At 37.4% G+C, this 21,291-nt stretch overlaps 1 protein-coding gene across 1 annotated transcript in view; it reads right to left on the bottom strand.

The window, feature by feature from the left end:
* Positions 1–21,291, bottom strand: part of LAMA2 (laminin subunit alpha 2) — a 299,682-nt gene that overhangs the window by 59,163 nt on the left and 219,228 nt on the right. The window contains exons 39-43 of the mRNA XM_019472632.1: positions 21,014–21,130; positions 19,698–19,861; positions 15,952–16,090; positions 9,516–9,618; positions 803–919 (exon numbers count right to left, since the gene is read on the bottom strand). Coding sequence (XP_019328177.1) covers positions 803–919; positions 9,516–9,618; positions 15,952–16,090; positions 19,698–19,861; positions 21,014–21,130 — 640 coding nt within the window. The remainder of the gene's footprint in view (positions 1–802; positions 920–9,515; positions 9,619–15,951; positions 16,091–19,697; positions 19,862–21,013; positions 21,131–21,291) is intronic.

Raw genomic sequence — 21,291 nt, forward strand, 5'->3', positions numbered from 1 at the left:
GCTTCTTGGAGAGAAAAGTCGTAGCAAATTACATTGATAAAAAACTTTTTATTTTCTAAAACAAACATTCAGTTTATCACTGTCCATTATAATGAAACTACGTTGTAGCTCCCTGTCTCTCGCTATCACAACACAAAGTAGCTAACATCCCAGGACTCTGGCATTTTCAGGAGTACTACAGATTTTTTAAAAATCTTTTTTGGCTACATAGAATTACGAATGTGCATAGCACTTCAGAGTTCATTGAGGAAAGCCTGTTCCAGTTCTAAGCAATTTACAGTCTAAAAAAGTTATACAACACCAAACAGTGACTGGAAACGATAATGCAGCATTAATCAATGAGAGTGTGGTAGAAAGGTAAGACAAAACTCAGCAAATTTCATCCTGCTTTTTCTGTAAAGTCAGTAAGTCTTTATTCTTCTTGAGTTAAATTATACTGGTTAAATTATAAAGGTCCATTAAAGAGTAGTTTCATAAAAAGACTTTTCATGTTTAAAGAAAAGACTATTTGTCTCAGATTGTGTCATAATTCCTGATATCATAATTTTTTTCTTTCTGAAACCTTTTGCAAACTGCAGTAGCATGGTACCTTTTACTGTGCCAAAAAACAAACTGATACCAGGTATCTGTTTTCAGTTCAGTTCTCTCTCACATTGCTCATATTTGTCTTATTACATCGGCCAATGGTCAAAGCGGACACAGTGTGGACGCAGGCCAAGATTAATCAGACAGATGTTAAGTGATGGAAAATGAAACAAAAAAGCAGGGATGAGTCAAATGTTGCAGCACTTTTCCAGCTTACCGTTAGGAATGGCTGACAGCTTTCCAAAGGTTTCATTCAGAGCTCTCAGGAGAATGGAATTCTTCTCATCAGCATCTTTCAGCCTGTTCTGCATGCTCTCCAGGTTATCCCCCTTTTCTATAAAAAGTGCACATAGTACAGAAGCTTTAACTCTTTGTTTCCACTATCCTTTCTTTGCACATAATTTAAAATGCATAATAATGAGCAAGCCATTTATCATTAAGATATTATATTGTGTAAATAAGGAAGTCCAGTAAAACTGGTTGTAGGGTTCATTGATAATCATCTTCTGTTTCTTTAAATTCCCTGCTTCCATGGTATCTAAATGCTTGAGTTCCTTGCACTGTTGTGTATTTATCAAGGGTTTTCCTAAGGTGTAGAGCAGAAAGAAAAAAATGACAATCACAGTTGGTATGATTTATCCAAATTCACACAATGACAATGACCCACCGATACATTCAACAAGTGTGATGTTTAGTCATAGCTTTCATTCCTAGATTAAGCTACCACCGAAATTTTCTTCTGAAGTGGGTTATCTGGGATGAATGAGTTGAACATAGTGTGAAAGAGGCAAGATCGATTAGGTCAGCTTACTGTTGCAATTAGACTGGCCAGAGCCCAATTCTCTTGGATTTTCTCAAAGATAACCAATGTTGACATAACATCTGAGGAAAACACATGAGATCACCCTAGCACTGATCATCAGTATGAGGAGACTACACTAACAACAGGTTATTATGAAATAAACATACTAAATTGGGGGGGAAAAAGCCTGCCTAGTAAATAAAACTCAAAGCTAAGAATTTGTTCGAACTGAAGAACTAGTACAAATCAAAGGCACAGGTGCGTCATATTTGGTACATTACAGATGAAACTGGTGTTATCCTTTACAGGTAAGTTCCTATTCTTCAGCAGTTGCTTTGAGTAAAAATTTTGGAGTTTTTTTGAAAAATATCCAGCATAGCAATAATTTTTCAAACTCTCAAAAGTGAGATTCCAGCTAAGCTTTACGGCTATTTAAACAGACATTATTTCAAAATTTAGAAGTAAAGTTTGAGGCAGAAAATGCCAATTAATGCTTAAGCTGCTATCTTTGGGGGCATTTTTCATCATTTCTTCATATCAATATGGAACTCTTTGGAACAGACAGCTGGTAATTTCTTACCTTAAAGGCATGCCCTATTGGGAAACTAATTCAACATCACTGTGCTTGATAGCAGGAAGAGGAGAAAAATTTGTAGAAATGGAGTTCAGGGTACAAAGCATGACTGTGGCCTTCAGATATGTGACACGTTATTGAAAATAATAACCTAATTTTTGGATACTTATCCAAGTAGACACTGGGATAGGAAAACACACTGGAGATTAGGTTTCTTGGTGAATTATAGTTACACACTTGTCAAAAACAAAAAGCATCTCTTTTTATTAAGGGACAATATTTAGATGTATCATTGGTACTCCAGCATCTCCAACAGCATCAGGGCTGTAACCCTTTTGTGAGAGAATAAACAGAATAATGGATTAAAATGAAGGATTGTGGTTCACATTCCATAAGTTCTAAAATGTAAGGCTTCTTAAAACTAGATGTGCAAGAAGCAATTCTTAATGAGAAAAATCAAACAAAAAGTATATTACCTACAAGAAATCATTAACTAAATTTTCCAAGACTATAGCAAGACTGAAATAGCGGATGGAATTTAAATGAGAATCATACTTTTGTTGTTAGGCCCTTTGAAATGTCATTCAGGAAGAAATCTGTTTGCTTTATTTAAATTAGAGCAACACACAGGACTGCAGGAGTGCCTGGAGGTAAGCCTTCATTCCTGCAAAATGTCCTGCAGAGGAACAGGACATTTGTGTGAACCGTAAGAGGCACAGCTAACACTAGAGTAAAGTTGAGAAGAATCATATAAATTATAAATCACCCTTCTCCACAAAAACGCCTTTAATTTTAAATGACAGGTTTTGTCTCCACTGATGAATGAAGCTACTGGTAATGTGATGTTGTTAAACTAGGATGAACTCAGGAGATTCTGGTCTTAAATGCTCTGAGACTTTATCTGAGTTAATTTCTTGTTAAGCAGTAACACCAACAAAACTGTTTTAATTTCCTCCATTTAATTCTGAAATTATGGTCTGCCTGATATTTCCCTGGTGTCTCTGGTGCCTTCTGGAATGTTAGCGTTTATAAAGTGCGTTAATATTTCTGAGATATTTGATTCATTTCCAGTGGTGCTGTACTAACTTTGTTGCATAGTCTTAAATTATCTCTTTTTCTCCTCTTTACTCTGCCAGATCCAACATTATGCTAATTATCCCCCCGTTATATTTCTGAAGAATCATGTTTCCAGAGTTCTGTTTTCAGCTTTGTAACCACAGCAGCAAACTGATTTTTATGGATTTTAATAAAGGAAGTTTCCCTAGAACTCCTGAAACCGAATACTGAGACTCTACCTGTTTAATATTTTTTCTTTTAATTCCTCAAATATATTTTAACTGTGTTATTTAAAATATTACAATAATAAAGCCATAAATAAGTGCCCCGAGGGAGGCTCTTACACAAAGAGATTTGAGGAGATACTAAGGCCCGTGTCAGCTTTTCAAGGAAACTGTTCATTTTGCACAGTGATATTAACATGAAGTTATATTTTGAAGTAACTTCCCATCCTGTAATCCAGATGGCCTCTTCACTAAACACTGAGTTAATTTTGTGTATGAATCATGGACTGAACTGACTTCACTTCAGCTTTTCCCCATCCTTTAATTATTAGCATTTATGAAAAATGCTGGAGCTATGATTTGAAGGCCTGAGATCCTCCGGTTAATCAATAGACTAGACAAAATACAGGCAGCTACAATCTTAAGTTTTTCCAGACTACGTAGCTTATCTGACTTGGAAGAGATTAGTGGGTCTGCACTGAAAGATGTCAGGCGCTGTCAATTCACATTAAAGTGGAGGTTGAGGAGTATCCCAAGGAATTTCTCTCAATCCTGTTTCCACTTGATTAGCGCTGCACGGAGATGGCACAGGATCCAATCAATGCACTCTTTATTGTCCAAATCAACAAAACTATTCATGCATCACTGAAACTAAACCCTAAAGAGTAAGCAGGATCCTGAAGGACTTTGCAGGTATAGGCCTTTAGGTTTTCTGGCTCAGTTAACATGAACAAAGATTTTCAATTTCTGTTTATATTTCCATGGTTAAACACAGCATTACAGAATAAAGCATCATCCCTTTTTCCTCTAAGTGAATAAACTGAAATAAGTCAAATGAAGATAAAAAAAAATAATAAATCCCTACACTCATATATTTCATTAAGAACTCACTTAAGAACTTACGTAGTTAATTACTGTTTATACGCAATGATCTATTTTTACAAGAGACAAGTATTTACAAGTGTCTGCAGATCACATACGTATGTGGCACTGGTTAATTACTGATGATGTGCCACCATTGCAATGCTAGTGGAAACAGATGTCTTCTGTTAGTATGACCAAATGCAGTTTTCCATGCGAAACTGTCCAAGAAGATATCATAGGGCTCTGCTACCCAATGCGTATCCCCCAAAACCACAATAAAGGTGGAAATCTATCAAGGAGCAACACATGCAGCTGCTTTTATTGATTGGATACTGACAAATGAACTATGTGTTACACACATCCTTTCTGTTATCTTTGTTTTGCTTCTTCCGAACCGCGTTCTTGCTCCCCACGGTCTCTTCCTATAATGAGGAAGATGGGTCACGAGCTAAATTTTTGCCCCCTAAAACAAGCAAGACTTAGAAAGTGGCATTAGGAACAAACAGGGGGAAGAGATATAACTAGAGAAATGCAGCTAATGATGGTTAACTTTTTAAAAAGACTACTTTCAGCACTGACTGCAGTTTTTCTATGAATATTATGCTGGTCATCAAACTAATGCAATAATTTGCTGAATGCAATATGCCAGATCAGCAAAAATACAAAGCAGAGGAGAATACACAAACAAGGGATTTAGCTGTGCCTGTCTTCTGGAAAATGTTTCAGCTAAAAATATTCACGTGTTGTCAGACAAGACAAGTCTCCCTCAACTTGTCAATTCTTAAGCAAAAGAAATGACACGAGCTGAATTTCAGTAGCCACCTGACACCAGTCTCCAGCTGAAGAGGAGTTTATACATCTTATTTTTGCTTTTCATTGATCAGTTTTGACAAAGTCTGTCTATAGTCTCAAATCTGCACTGGGGCAAGTATATTTTTAAAACAGTAAATTCAAAATTATAAGGAAGAAAAATTGCTCCTGGCAAACTGAAAATCCCTCAAGGCACAGAGAGAATGAAGCTGGCAGGCAGCAGCATTCACTCATTTGTAGCCAAATTTTCAAAACTCCTTCTTAGCCAGAGCACTACATACAGATTTTGCTTCTCCCACCAGGGTTATTCTTTCTAACTCCTAGCCCCACAGAGAGAGAAATGACTAAATCTCCATTTTAATAGCTTCTGTCAGAAGCTTTGCTTTGTAAGGACTGTTTCAGCAGTTTTTGGTGGTAATATAAAACATTTCTGTGATTAACAGCCATTTTATAACTAGGGTAATTGGCCACAAATCAGGGGAATGTCATAATCTAGCAAGAAAATACTCCCACCTCCATCACAGCCCAGCCTGGATTTCTGGAGTGTATATTAGTTGAGTGGCTTACGGGTCTTCATTACTTTAACTAATATACTACCTGTAGTGCAGACAGAGAAATTTTCAACTAATGATTACTTCTGTCTACCAGATCTTTACAGAGTGCCCACCATCCATCCTGCACTTCCAGTCGAGACTCTGAACAGGGTGGCTTTGTAAGAATCGTAAGAAAATATCGTTCTATTAGTTTTACACTCAATTCTCACTTTCTAACCTGGAAACACCAAGACATCCAGAAGGGATTATGCTCATTACACTAATAACATCACCCCTTTGGCGCAAAAGAGGGGTGGGGAAAAAAAGAAATCTGTCATTGCATTTTATTCTTATGCATCTGCATTCTGGGCACAACGTTAACTGATCTCTGCGGGTCACGCCGTGGAGCACGGCCATGTTTTATCAGATGCAAAAAGGCGTACTGTGAAAAGTTCAGAATGTTTGTCTGCATGAAGTACTTCAAATCTAAGACATATCAGGGAGCATGAAGAAAGCTCCATCTCATTACCCTTCAGTATGGGACAAGAACATAGACAAAGATCTAATACGTGCATTTTAAGCACTGCTCCCTGCTTGCATTAGGATTGCTTTATGAATCTTTAGATTGTTTAGACCTTTGCTTCTGAATTATGAAACTGTTATCAACTTAAATTCTCACTGGTGTAAAATGGGAGAATAACATACTTTTTTCAAAAAATCTCTGAAGAGATGTCTTATTGAGGTTGTAATACATCTTTTCTCAGGGTTAAATTGGACAGTCTTGTGGGCACGTGGAATTGACATATATCCAAGTACAGACACTATTTTATTTTGTCCTTGAAAACAGGGCACTGTGCTACGTGGAACACATGATTACTCTGATGAAACTGCCTGGGGAGCACACAAAGCTATGGACTCCACTCTGTGGCGCCTAGTCTGCGCAGAGGAACGCTGCGGCAGGGAAGAGGCAGTGCTGCTGTTTTAGCCACGGCAAACTGCAGCAGGTTGCATTTCAGAAAAGGGCACTAACAGCATCCCTATTTGTTCTACTTCAGCCATGCTGCTTAAATTGCACACTGGCCTCCCCTTGGAGTTTTGTGATTTTCTGTAACGTATTTACTGAAACATGCCCTTCCAGCCCTAATTCTGTACTGAATCTGGCAGTGAAGAGTCACAATAAAGAATACCCTAAATATACATCCAAGATTTACTAGTAACTGTAGACACATTTTCTTCTCAGAGCTGCTACAAGAAAATAATAATGTTTTTAACTTTCAAACAGTGTATGACACTGAAATGTAATTAATGAGCTTATGAAACATTATGCTTTATGAGCTTATTAAACATTATGTTTACTTGTTAACTGGTTCTGCAGTTGGAAATCCTAGAGCTGCCAAAACTAAATGGAAGCGTAGAAATAGCCAAAAGATGACTCTAAGTTGTATGGATCTCATCCGTCACGCCGTATGCTTTTCGTAATGCATCTCCCAGGAGGCCAATGAAAATTTTTTATGTTAAAACCTTAAAGACTATTATAAAAATCTTTCTTGTTTCTAATAAAAAGTATTTTAACTACTCTAGCATGACAGGAAAGCTTTAGGCATTATCTCTGTGACAAGCAGTTTAAATCTCAACCTCAAATATTTACTGTGTGTGATTTTTCTAGTTCTGATGCATGAAACAAACAAAAAAAAAACCAGCTTGATTTTCAGATCCTATGATGAGCAAAAAATATCATATCATAGCTGTTTTCCTCTCCTCGTCTTTACTTCTTCCAAGTCCTAAATCTGTTTTCTCACATAGGTTTTCAAGTGCTATGCTTTTCCCATCCTTGTGGTTAATTCCAGGTTAACCCTATTATAGCTTCAGCCAATTGAATCAGATTAAACTATAATGTATTCTATAATTCTTATGAAAGAATTTTTCAAAAACTACAGTGACTGGACACAAGCTTCTCAAAATATACACAACAAAATTTAAAATTACAAAAGGGAGGGGATTACAATGTACTGATTTGGAATAAACCACAAAGTTATCAACTTGAACTTATTCTGTCTAGACTAATCAAAATATTACTCAGTATTTGGATGAAAGACCTTCAAAATAGTTGTACAGAGGACTCAGTTAATTGATCCTCCTCTCAGACTTTACTATACCAGTGGCACAAACACTGTATGCTCCTACGTTGCTTGCTTTGTTATATGTAAAACCAAAGCAATTAAAGCAGTCATGTTTAACATTTTTCACAAAGGCAGATGTGTGAAACTCAGTGTTGGCCTACTTGAAAGTGGATAATTGTATCATGCTTATTTCCCCTCAGGTTTAGTAGAAATGAATTATGTTTTCAATTCCTTTCTGAGACCACTGTGGAGAAAGAAGCGTTGAGTACTGTTAAACAGGTGCTTCATTAGTGCTGCAATAAGTATTTTCTTAGAGGACCTATAAAACAATCTGTCTGGATAAAGATGCAAGAAATAAACTGCTTTTGGTTGCAACGCTCAGAAAATCATTGAATCATAGGCTCGGAACAGATGTTTGTCCAAAGATCATTTTTCTCCTTCTGATAAACAGTCATTCCTCACTGATGTTGGTCTAAGCTGTTTTCAAAGATTTTCAAAGGTCGAATCTCCCTAATCTCCTCAGTAATCAATTCCAGTACTTCTGTATTTTAATTACAAGGAAGATTTCCTAATATGGGATCTGTATCAGTGCATCTGAGATATGTTAGTCCCATCTTCTTTGGAGAAACCTTGACATAACTGAAGAATATTAAGTCCCTACTCATTGTCTCTTTTTCAGTCTACAAACTGAAATTATTCCAACCTTCCTCCCCATCCCTCCTCCACTAGATCTCCAATTAGTCTTCATGATGTCTTCAGGACTCTCTGCAAACCACCTCAGCCCTCATGAAGTTCAGTGCCCAGGACTGTAGCCAGTAACTTAGCTAAAGCACTAGGAACCCTGAACAGAGCGGAAGGATTGTTTCATGTGTTTTGGAAAGCTGTGCTCCTATTCATGCATGCCTCTGTGACATATGCCTTTTCCACCTCTACCCAGCACATGATCCATGCTTCTCTTTAGTCTCCTTCTAGAGAAGTGCTACCCAGACAATTGCTCCTCATCCTGCATTTCTGCAGCTGATTATTCACGTGTGCATGAAACATCTCATATGTGTCCGTGCTGACTACTGTCCTACCTTCTTACACTATGGCATTCACCAATAATACTCTCATTTATTGACAAGAAAATATTAAGGACATTATAAGCACAGTCTGACCTGAATTACCAGCTTTTACATCTCACCAAACAGCATAATTCAAAAACTTTCTTTTTTCCCCAGTGGAAAATATTAAATAGAAATTAAAGATGTTTTATTTTTCACTGGAAAACCAAAGTATTTGGTTTGGAATCTACAAACTTTATGATTTGAGCTGCATTTAGACATGTATTTTTATGATTTAGCAACAAAAAAGTATTTTTTGTGTGTGTGTGAAAATAATAATTTTTCTCTAGAGACATGTTTTTAGTTTCATTTTTTTAAGAAAACACTTAGCAATTCCCTCCCATTACTCTCTGTTTGGCAAACATCTTCATTCTGCCTCCCCATGCTTCCCTTTTCTGGCACAATCCCATAAGCATCCTGAAGAGATGTGGTATCTCTGACTGGCATTGTAAACCCTGCTTCCGTATTGACAAGAATAAGAATTTAATGCTGGGCTGGTTTTTGTACTAATTTTCTGCTAGAGCATTCAGTAAATCAGAACCAGTATTTCCATCCCCCTCTCCTCCCCCCTTACTCTTGCCCTTACTGCAGTTAGCAAGAGAAGACCAAGGCTCCATCCTCCTCAGCCTTCCTGTCCAAGAAACGGCCAGAGGGGACAAGCATCCCTGCATAATGCCTGGACCCAAAACAGGAGAATCTTTTTCATTGATACATTGCTAAATTTCAAATCAGATAATGAATTATACTTTTTTCTACTGATACGGTTTCTTCATACTGGAAGCATAGCAGTCTCACAATGTTTTTCTTGTATTTAATGGGCCTGAATGCCATATACTGCACATACCTTTAACATCATTTTCTAACATCTTGGCTTCATTAAGGAGCCTGAAGCTTTTCTGAAGAGAGCTCTTGGCGCCATCCTTCAATGATCCTTGAGGACCAGATGTCTGTAGACAAATAAGCAGTGTCATACATACAGGAAAGTCTGAAGTCATAAAAGATATATGAAGATGATCTAAGTGAACAGTCATCTAAATTTTAAGTGAACATCAGTGTGCCCTGAATTATATCCCGTTGCTGTTATATTGGTCTACAAGAGAGGGGAAAGAAAAAAAAAATGCTCTAATTAATTTCCTTTTGTTTTTACGGGAAGCCAGATCTCCTTTGGAATACCAGTGATGACTTTAATGAAAAGAGAAAATGTTCATAGTGTTAAAGAAACAGGTTTGACTCTAGGAGCAAAACTTTGTCCAAAACAAACAAGCAAACAAAAAGATATTTCAACGTGAACACAGGTTTCTCCCTCCAGCCATGGACACAACACCATGCAATACAGTATTTCTTCCTAACAGGAGCTACAGTACCCTTAGAAGCCAGACTGGATCTGGTGATCCAAATTCTAATATCGACAACAGAGATGCCTTTGTGGGTAGACTCACGAATTGTAATTGCTAGGTCAGTAAAGAAAATATGATATAAAAGAAATAGAGTTTAAAAAGAAGGGCAAACTGCAATTAATCTGAAAGACTTTTATTACTAAATAAGCATCCTTCATCATATCATGCTACTTAAAGATCTTTCTTTTGAAAAACATCCATCTCCATCTTCAGTGCAGAGATTGATCAATAGATAGAATGATTTTTCTAAATTAGATTAGTATTTTCAGTTGGTAGGAAACGTTCTAGGTTCTGAACCACTTACTGTTCAGTTTGTAAGACTGAACTCAGGTCACACATCATACTGAATACATTTCTTTGAGAATACTCCTGACAGCCAGAGAACATTCCATATTAGTCATGGGTCATAGCCTTGTAACTAGTATGTAATTAAGAAGCAGCTACTTTTCATTTTCCAGGGCAGATACATATACTCAAAAATCAACTATGTGTCAATTAAATGACACACTTATTATTGCTATTCATTATTTATATAATGAGCAAGCCCAGAGGTGATATTTCGCACACTAGTGAATCTTTGTTGTTTTTCGACAACACTGTAAAAAACATATGTTGGACTTGCCCATTTCTTTTTCTTTTAAAAATCTTAGGGAATGCTTTGGATACTTGCAAAATTCAGAACCGAGTTTTTTGTTATGGGATATCTCATGTCATATGTCGCCATGTCACAGGGATATAGCTACTAAAGATTCCTTGTATTCATACGGGATGTAAATGTGTGCTTAGCGTTCATCATAGGCTAAGTGATTTCAAGAAGCAAGGCCCACATGACTGCCATATTTCCAAGCTCACCTGAAATATTAAGCTGTGTACACAAATTCCTTTCAACATCAACAGAAACTATACATTCGAAAGATGAACAAAATTAGTTTCTTACAGATATTCTTTGTCACATAATACAAGTAGCATTGGTTATCGAAAAATACATATAAAACCAGAAAAAAAAAAAAAAAAAGACTATCCAATTAAGCAAAAGACTGTTCCTGAAGGAAGAATGTTTGGCCAGATTTTGTGGCAGATGCACCTGTCAAATCAGATAATACTTTTACATTCCTTTTCCCATTAGCAACAGAACCCAGGGTATGACCACTCTGCGGCCATGGACTTCAAAAATAATGATTGTTATTATTATGAAATGAGGTTGACTGGCTGGGGGGGGAATTTATATTCAATACAATGAAGCTGGAAGGCCAGATTTACAACGCAAAACCAAGAAGTTCATCAAATCAGGGACAATAATTGGGCATGTGCTGACAATTAGTCAGAAACAGATTTCAGCATAACATTAATACTAGAAAAGCCCCTTCAGAGACAAACACATGTGTACTGATTAAAAGCTTTATTTTATATTTATTTTAAAATAATTCTGAAAGGGAGGATTAATCAAGACATCTGATGCAAAACATACTTTTTTTTGCTAGCTTTTCTTGTGGCTCATGAGACGTCGAGTTATGACGAAGTCAGTAATGAAAAAACCAAACATTTTCTGGCTTTGTGTGAGGTGAGTTGGTGTGCTTGTGGCAAGCCTGGGTCATGATGAACCCCTTTATGATTTAGTAAGACTGACAGCCAAGGGTCTTTGATATTATTTTCTAAATTGGGACACCTACTGTAAAAAAGAAAAAAAAGTAAGAAAAGATTGTGATTCAAGATAAATTGGAAAATTGCAGGGTCTCAGGAATCTAATTTGTTCTAATTCTGTCTCTTCCAGAGCATCCATAAACTGGGAATAGTACCTTCCTCACCCTGTGCCTTTCTTCACTCCCCCTACCCTCCCCATGCAAACTCTGTGCAGCTTGACTGCTTGTAGCATCTTGTGGCAGAAGTGGGATCTCATTATGTATCCAAACAATGCAATCTCAATCGTGGTTTAGAGGCATAAGTGCTGTTATAATAATATAATACAAAATGCTGCCACTGAAACTATACATCATCCTTAACGGTCTGTTTTTTTCCTATTCATGGGTTAGCAAAAATTTTAACAAAGTTTAACAGCAAAAGAAAAACATCTATCAAATTACAGAAAAACTCTATGAATTGATAATTAGCAGATAATTTTGGGTAAGGAAAGAATTTAGGAAGAATATCCCCTCTGTCTTCCTTTTTCTGGTATTTCAATGAATCTTGAACGCTGTTTTTGTGAAACAGCCCAGCTTCTGCAGGAGTGGCTGAAAGATTTCTGTTCAGCCCATAGCCTGGTGGGCTATGGCACTCTTCTGGGATGGAGGAAGTCTCTCTATATCTCCCAGGGATGACTGTGTGAATCACTGACTTACCAAATTAACAGGGAAATGTGCTACATGCTGCAAGTTTGAGTAAGATCAGCCGTAGTCACAGCATTTGCTGAAGACTCCCCCGAGAGCACACGCTGGGCATGGTCTGAACACGTATCAGACTGAGAATTGCTGGGGACTTTGCAGAAAGGATTTTTTTCTGAGGTTTCATGAATGGTTGTAAACATGAAGTAGGCACCATGTTGCCCAAACCTGCTGACATGTTGGTGATTTTGGTCACATGCAGAGGTACAGCTCCAAGCATGGATGTAAATGCACTGGGACAGTTTTGAGGATCACATACTTGAACTTACACACGTACAAGGTATTTTACAGACCTAAGTGCTAATTCACATCAGTAAAAAATAGTTCTGCCTTATTCTTAAATTAAATTATTTTCTTTTCACATACACTCACATTCTGGGAAGTTTTCACCTATGCAAGAGTTAGGGCTACTCTCATTTTTACCAGTCCTGAAGATAGCTGAGCATTCTGAAGTACCAAAATGTTATGAATGATTTGCACCTCAGGACATCCTCACGAGGAGGATGGCTAGGCAGCTTTATGCCATTACCATGTAAGGAAACCTAGACACCCAACATAACTGTCAGGGTACCACGGTACCACTACAAAGAAAGTCAAAAGCAAAGAAGGAATTAGGACCCTAAACACCTAACATATCACCTGTGGTTTCAGTTACTAGCCTATAAGCCCTCTCTAAAAAGCCTAAGAATAATCACACTCTTTCAAGATGTATTGTAAAACTATGATTCTGATCTGTGAGACACAAGCTGGATCTGTTAACATGACTTCTCTCTTCAGTCAGTTACTGCCTTGGCTAAGTAATGGGATGTTGAAGCTGCTTGAATACTAGAGATTTCTCATTTGTGATAAATTTAATTTGTTTTTAAAGGGGAGAACAAATCCATCATAAAAAGCTCAGGAGGAATTTTTCTGTCATATTTTTAATACCTTTTTTTCCAGTCATTTATCAGGCTTCCTATAATCACGATGGATTTTAAGCATCTTTTCGTTCTTGCTTTTAGCAACATTAGCTTAATTTGAAAACAAAGTAATTTTCCCATTACAAACCAAAATACAAAAAACCACTGAGATATCACTAAGGTTCTTGTAAATTATTCTCTCCAGTGACACACAGGGTGGAAGCTAAAACTCAATCCTGTCCCTACCATCTCTAGTTCATGCACCAGCTTGCTGCTGTTGGGAAACCTTCCTCCCCCTGCCCCAGCATTATAATTGGTCAATGGGAAAGGCTAGGCTCAGGGATGCACATGAGCTTCATCCCTTTCCTCCGTTATCTGCTAGCATCTGGAGATCAGAGTCTTTTACAGAAGATAGGCACCCACAACTGCTCTCATAAAGAAGAGAACATGGCTCCATCTTTCAAAAGGAGGGGAAAGACGTGACCTCTGTCTTCTACACAGGGTCCCAAAGAGCACCTTCTCAGGAAGGAGGGAACACAGTTTCTAGGGGCTTCTCAGTCTGAGGGGGCTCAAATCCACAAACGCTGCCTTCTAGGAGAGTGCTTGAACCACGGTGCTCCAGACAGCCTTGAGTGAGGGTGCGCTCCCTCTCTCATGCTGAAGCTCAGCTAAAAGTAAGTTCCTTGGGGCCTGCAGAAAGAAGGAGCCTGATTTACCTGGTTAGCAGTTAAGCTCTTCACTTAGGATGAGCAAACATTCAACAGTCTTTGCATAAAACCAAAAAAATAGAATAGCGAATGATGACTGAACTTCACAATTAACATATTTTTAAAATCTGGCCCCAAATCCTCACACAATCATTTACCAAATAATGGTTAAATTCTACCTCGCTCTGCAGCAATTTGATTACCTCTACTCTATATCAAGTCAGTTACATTTAAAAGGCAGTAGCTCCCTCCATTTTCTTCTTTGTCAACTAGATCCCTGTTACACATATACAGCTCATTACAAAAAACAAGCTCCCTCTAATGAATACATGCAATGGAGATGCTTAAAACCTCACCTTAATAATATCTTAGTCTCTTTCCTTGCTATTCACTCGCCTCTATTTACATCATATTGTCCATCTTCACCTCCATCGCTTTCAAACTATCTATCCACTTTCTCTCCATGGTATAATCAGCCGGTTCACCATCTGATACATACTCTTTTGTAGCCATACTGTAATTGCTTGCTTTGTTTCTTGACTGCTGTATGTATCTTTTTTTCCTATTCAATCCTTGAAACAGCTGCCTGCCTCACTCACTGAGAGTCATCAAAGGAGCAAAAGATAGCTATCTGTATTAAATCCTAATGAGAAGAAAAAAAAAAATCCACAGCTCTTTATTTACTTCTGCAGTGTAATTAGGAGTTCCGTTGAAACAAATAACTATTTACAGAGAACTAGCGCATACTAATGCGTGAGGTGAAATTTTTTCATCAAGAAAGAAAGATAGTAGTGTTGTTTGAAATAGAAGTTAACAATGTAAACAGCCTAAAAATATTAAAATTTTTGTGCAGTGGCTTTATCCCTCTTCTAAATACAGACCTTTATAGCATGTGATTGCTTTTGCTATTCTCGTAATCCATGTGACTGAAGTAGCTCTCTGCAAGCTACCTTTATTCATGTACAAGTGCTGTAAGTACAAGTTGTTTCTGTTCAGCTATATGTTTCTGTATCAAATATAGGGCCTGGCAATTTCATATTATACTGTCATTTCCTTGTGTTTCTGTGTGCCTGTGAAGTGCACGTCAGTTGCTCTCTGACCGACTTCCACAAATTGGCCATTAACTCCTTTGATATTTGACATAAAAAATAATTCTGGCTATGCTCAGAACATTTTCTGCTCACAGTATACGCATTAAGGAGATGAGTTCCTCATTATGACTCAGGCTGGAGAGCTGGCTTTACCTTACAGTCCTATTTTTAAAAGTTCTCTCCATTTCCTCCGAAAATTTGCATGCAGTACCTCATAGTGAGAATAAGATTTCTCTGTGAAAAACAGCAGAGTTCACAAAAGAAGCTGAGTGGTTTCTATGAATAAAACTTTCTACTCCCCTCCTACAATTCTCCATTTCTAGAATTCTGCTAGGTGCACGCAGTTCATCCTACGTGCAGAGAAGTGCCTCTGAGCATTTTCGTGGAACTAGAGGGTGAAGAGTTAATTAAGGTATGGAGTTCTTTAGATATGCGCAAAACATTCATTAAATATAAACTAGTTTTACTGAGTATCAAATGACCTGCACTCCTGACTCAAAGCTTTCCTACAGCAGCTGTTGGCTTGAGCAATAGACAGAGACTGAAAGGCGGAAGACAGAGGGAGGAAGAATAGTAAACCAAAAGGGAAAGAAAAATAAGGAACAGGAGTTAGGAACAAATGGGGATGTAGTTTGAAGGTATGTGTAGCTCTGACAGGGGCATAGCTTTCTGATCTCAACACAAGAATCTATGGTGGTAAGGGTCTCTAAATAAAGTCATAAGATGGCAAAATATGGATCTGAGATAACGTGTAGCACAGTTCCACAGAAAATCTAAGCTGTCCTCCCAATTTACTTATTTTTCTTACCGCTTGCATAGCTTCATTTGCAAGAGCCTTGGCTTCCTTGGCAACTTTTTCAGCTTCATCTGTGTAATCCTTGATGTTAGTATAAGCATTGAAAGCAAGTGTGGCATTGAAAGAGAGGTTTTTGGCTTCAGCAAGGATTCTGTTGGGATGGGAAAAGTAAACACACCATTAAACCTGCTATCAGAGCTCAACAGAACATAGTATCCTACTTTTTCAAACCCAACAGCCTGTATTTCTAAGGCCATTTCTAAGGCATTTCTTTAGAGACCAATGCTACACTTGAGATTTCAGGAGTTCTGGCATCATGTGTTTAATGGAATTCACATTTTATCTGTGCAGAAAGACATAAAAACCAATGTTTGCTAAAAGAGGAGGTTCTGTGAGATAAAAATGGATGAGACACTTAGAAAAGATAGTGTAGTGCTTAACACTATAATCCAGGTAACATACATCCATAATGTGGGTTTATAGGTTATGTGTTGAGCCAGGCAACTCAATGAATTTTGCACTGTATGAACATGGGGGGATCATCACAGACATGTTTTAAAGTAAAATCTATGAACAACTAATTTCTTGGTCTGGCTGCCAAACACAGAAACGCCAGGTTTGGAGGAGATCTCACTGTCTAAACCAAACACTAAATGTTAATTTTGCTGACCAAAATGAAAAACATAACCAATAATGCTTCATATTGAATGGGGTGTCCCTTTTACATGAAATACTCCATTCTAATAACTATAATTAGATTAAAAGGTAATTATAAACAAATAATATTTCCTGGTGCAGGGAGTGGAGCTCAGCTAACCCCCTTTCAGGGGAATTTCTAGCCAGCAGGCTGGAGAAATCACTTTTCTTGCACTCTCTCTGTATGATACATTCAAATATTTTCTACAAAGAAGTACTGCACCTACAGAATTAACTTGAAGACATCTATCTCAGAATATATTATGCCTGATGCCTATGATGCTTTTCCTGAATAAAGGATAAATGGGCTAAAATCCCTGCTTGAACTGGACAGGAACAGATCTGAACTTGGATTTTTGCCTCTCCTGGGAAATGTTCTAGCTATCAAGGTATATGGCAATATAAGGGAGGCAGGGATTACTCCTGCTGGACCTGTTCCAGCTTGTATAAAATACTTAGTCATTGAGACAGTGTGTATGGAAGAAAGAGAAATTCATTCTCTAACTTAGCAATTAACCTATTCTCTGGGGACAGCTGAGCTCCAGTCCTCGCTTCAACAACTATTTAATGATTTCTACAAAACGCAACAGGAAAGACAAAGAGGACGGAAGGTATACTCCCTGGACTCCACATGTAGTTAATAGAGGGAGATTCCCTTTAGGCTACTGCAGAAACAGCATGACTGAGCAGCCTCTGCATCACTCCCGAAAAAGCATATCTCCTTCCTCAACTACAGATGGAGCTCACTAGGCTATAGTAAGTTTTTGTGCTGCTCTGTTAGAGAAATGCACAACACAGAATAGCTATCTAGCCAGTAGCTCAAGTACTGCTTAGAAATATAGTTCAAATCCCTTCTGGTTAGGAGGGAACTGAACTGAATTTGCCAAATACCAACGATATTTACTCATCAGCAGGCGATTACCCATAAGGGAGAAGCCTATACTAATACCTCCTTGTATACAGGAAGAATAACAATTTTTTCTAGGTTAAATTCATGAACTGTTCCATGTTCTAACTCTCAAAGGAACATCCTCACCATCAATCAATATACTATTTGAAGGCTCAGGGGGTGATTAGAGAGAAAAGTCTCTCCCTCAATTTCTCCTGTAAGACAAAATGGTACTTTTCAACAAATTTAGTATTAACTGAAAGACACCCAAGTGCCAGTTGCGAAGATAGATACATTTCTTAATTCCTAAGACAGATAGAGACTGCATATTCCTGTAAAGTATGACTGTTTAATGTCAGTGCATGAAGTAAACAGCTTTATCCTGATGCAGGATTACATAGCACCTTGGTATTTCTTCCTCCTTTGAAATTATGTATCTGACCACATTAGAAATTTTAATTTTGAACAATTTGCTTTTAGATATAATTTTTAATGTCCTCGATTCTGGATTTTTGCTAGTATATCTTGAGAAACTGAGGTTGATGTCTGGATCAGATAGAAGTATACATGGTACTGCTATACCACAGTGAATGTGACTTTAAACACTACCCTAAGCTCCCTAAGGCCAAGCTGTCAACCTACTTTAAGACAGAAACACATGCACACACCCATAAAAAAGTGTATTTAGCATAGTTAAAAACCTCTATCTCAAAATATGTCTTGGCAACATTTCATTAAGGAGACAAAATACTATTTTCTGTCTACATTTTCTCTACTTCTTAATTCCTCCATGCCAACTTTCCACGTATTTGGATATTTATATCCAAATTCAGTACTGTGGTTGGATGTGACACTAGTCACCTACTTTAGGCCCAGAGATGCACCACAAAACTGACGTTGCCTAATCAAACAGTGCACATACCATTTATAAGAGCCATGTTTTTCTAGAAACAGTGCCCTTCAAATCCTTTTTACTTAGGAAACCACAGCTACCATTATTTTATGTACTCCTCAAAACATAAATTAGACTGAATATCTAGAGTAGTGTGACTACACTGTACATGAAGCCAGTAATTTTACAAGTATCAGACACTTTATCAGAGATAATTCTGTGCCTTTTCCTCAAAATTACAGATGATGGCAAGAAAAAATGTTAAGTGTCTGCTCACAAGTCTTTGGGATATTAAAGTCTTCAGGTAGATCTAAAAGATGTAAGCAGCAAAAAAGGAGCATATTGTTGATGTTAGAAAAAAAATATATCTTTTTTTATTCATGCAGTGCTTTTGGGAAAATAAAACTCTGAACCTATACTGGGGACAGGTCCAAGAGGCAGAATATCTGTGATCTATTTCTGAGTATTACTGTTGCAAATTACACTTACTATATATGGCTTGCTTTCTTAAATACAGAAACTGCAATAAAACAAAAGACACCCCCCTCTTCCCCCAAGAAACCCCAACAAACCCAAAACAAAACAAAAACAACCCCTTGCCTTCTATTCTTTCCAGGAAACTATATTCATAATGAATTATAAAGTATCATACCTCTGAAAGAGCTGTGGTCATATAAACCAAGGGCACTGCAATTCTCACTTATATTTAGGAATGTGACAGTGGTAAACAGAAACTGAAGTTTCTGTACTTAGGTTTAAGCATTTTGGCCCATGACATCTACTCATTTTGGGAGAGTGTTTTGAAACCACTAGAGGGATTACTGTCTGTCACTATGGGGGATTTCTGATAGTAAACAAAAACCACAAAACCATGATAAGAGTCTCCTACCAAAATGGTCATCTTAAAAATAAAAATACTGCTTGTTTTTAACAAATGTTTATGAAAACACATAGTGGGGTCTGTAGGACAAAGTTCAATTTTTTTTTACAAGAACATAGCAGTAAGCATATGGTAAGTTAAACTGTGTTAAGAGTGCATCTGAGAGCACTGTTTGCAGGTATTGCAGCCTATAAACCTCACAAGATGTATGAAACAGCTTACAAGAGATACACACGCAAATTAACCAACTGGATACTTGTATACTCATATAGATCACTGGTTATTCGTATGCTCCCAGTGACAGATGTCGAAGTCTAAGAAGAATGCCCTTCAATTTCTGTCGAGCAATTTTACAAACCTGCTTCATGATTTTATCATTACCAATGAAATGGCTGCCTTACCCATCCAGTATTGCAGATGATTCATTCAGCTGGGCTGCATGGTTCTCAGCTTGCAACACCTTTTCTGGAAGCATCCTGTCATGAATTTCTTGTGATAAGTCATCTATTTTATCCTTCAACTGATCAGACATTGGCTGTATCTTATCTGCAACGCCTTCTACATACTGAAAATGACAAAAGAAGCGTCTTTACGTGGCTGAATTCAAGCATTCTTTAGCCCTTTATATATATTTTTTTTTTCCTTGTGAGGAATTATCTCATAACTTCCCCATGCATTAACACTTCAGGGAACTAATATGGAAAGAATAAAGCAATGGCTGGACTGGAGAGCAGAGGGGAGACAAAACAATATTCAAAGAGCTAGTTGCCTCTCTTGAGCTTAGTAGAAGTTTTTATTTTACAATTAAAGAACTGCAGAGTTTAAAATCTTCTAAACTCTAATTTGAATTTCTTTCCTAAATGTAGATGCATTCACAGTTATACTAAATTGTCATGTGCTCCACAATGCTGACTAACCAATGACAGAAGTTTCATGTTTCAGGACCCTTTGAGTGACTCCAATGTATTTTTGCTTATTAAAGTATCTTAGTAAGAACTATACTTTTTGAAGACCTGCCATTCCTGTTCCAATAAGCCATCTCAAAGTGTTTCCTTTCCCATTTCTCCAAAAGGCATTTTTCCATTCATTATAGCAATTTTCAACGCACGATGGAAATATTTCCAGAACCAATCCAATGATATTTCAAGATTTTTTTTTTTTATTGTAGCTAAGGTACTGATCTCAAACTCTGTTGATAAAACTTTTAAGGCAGAATTTTCAAAAACGTTATGTAAAATGCGAGTGCAATCCTCTCTTCTTCCTGATCTATCTAGACTTAAAATTGTTGCCACAGGCAACAAATTATTTCTGAAGTTTCCATCTGATATGCACACACAGTTTTTGTGCAGATAAATCTACGTCTAGATCACAGAGTCACAGTGAGATTGTGAATGGGGCTGGTGCACCTGCAATTCTAAAGATAAAGTCAGTACCACAATCACAATACCATATTTATAAAAGAAGGCAGCGTCCATGAAAAATTATGAGCTTGCTCTTTATGTAATCCAATGAATCCTTTAAAACTCAGAAGTTTATCATTTTTATATACCAGATTAGCTTTTCTGCCATACAGCAATGGAAAAATGATTTCTTCCAATGAAATATTCAAACATTGATAACTAAAAAGAAGAATCAGGTATTACTTTAATTATCTATTTTGCTTCCATAATGATGCTTCGTTGTACTAATTCTCAGATAAGGATGTTAAAACACTCACCTCTACGGCTAAGCCGATTTCATTTGCAAGCTTGTTGGCTTCATTAAGGACATCATTCCCTTCCTGCAGGCTCTTCTCAACATCTTGTCTGCCCTCTTCTACAGCTTGCTTCTTTTTCTATAGGATGCGTTCACATGAAGAAAAATATGAGTTGTTTACTGCAACGGGGATACCAGTTCGAATACCAGCATCCCAATACAAGACTACGTTTTGTCACCATGCCACAATGCCACTTCTGGAAATCTCTGAGCTTTCAGAGCAAAGACAGTGACAACAAT

The sequence above is a fragment of the Aptenodytes forsteri genome, unplaced genomic scaffold, assembly GCF_000699145.1.
Source record: "Aptenodytes forsteri isolate BGI_AS27 unplaced genomic scaffold, ASM69914v1 Scaffold82, whole genome shotgun sequence".
NCBI classification, from domain to species: Eukaryota; Metazoa; Chordata; class Aves; order Sphenisciformes; family Spheniscidae; genus Aptenodytes; species Aptenodytes forsteri.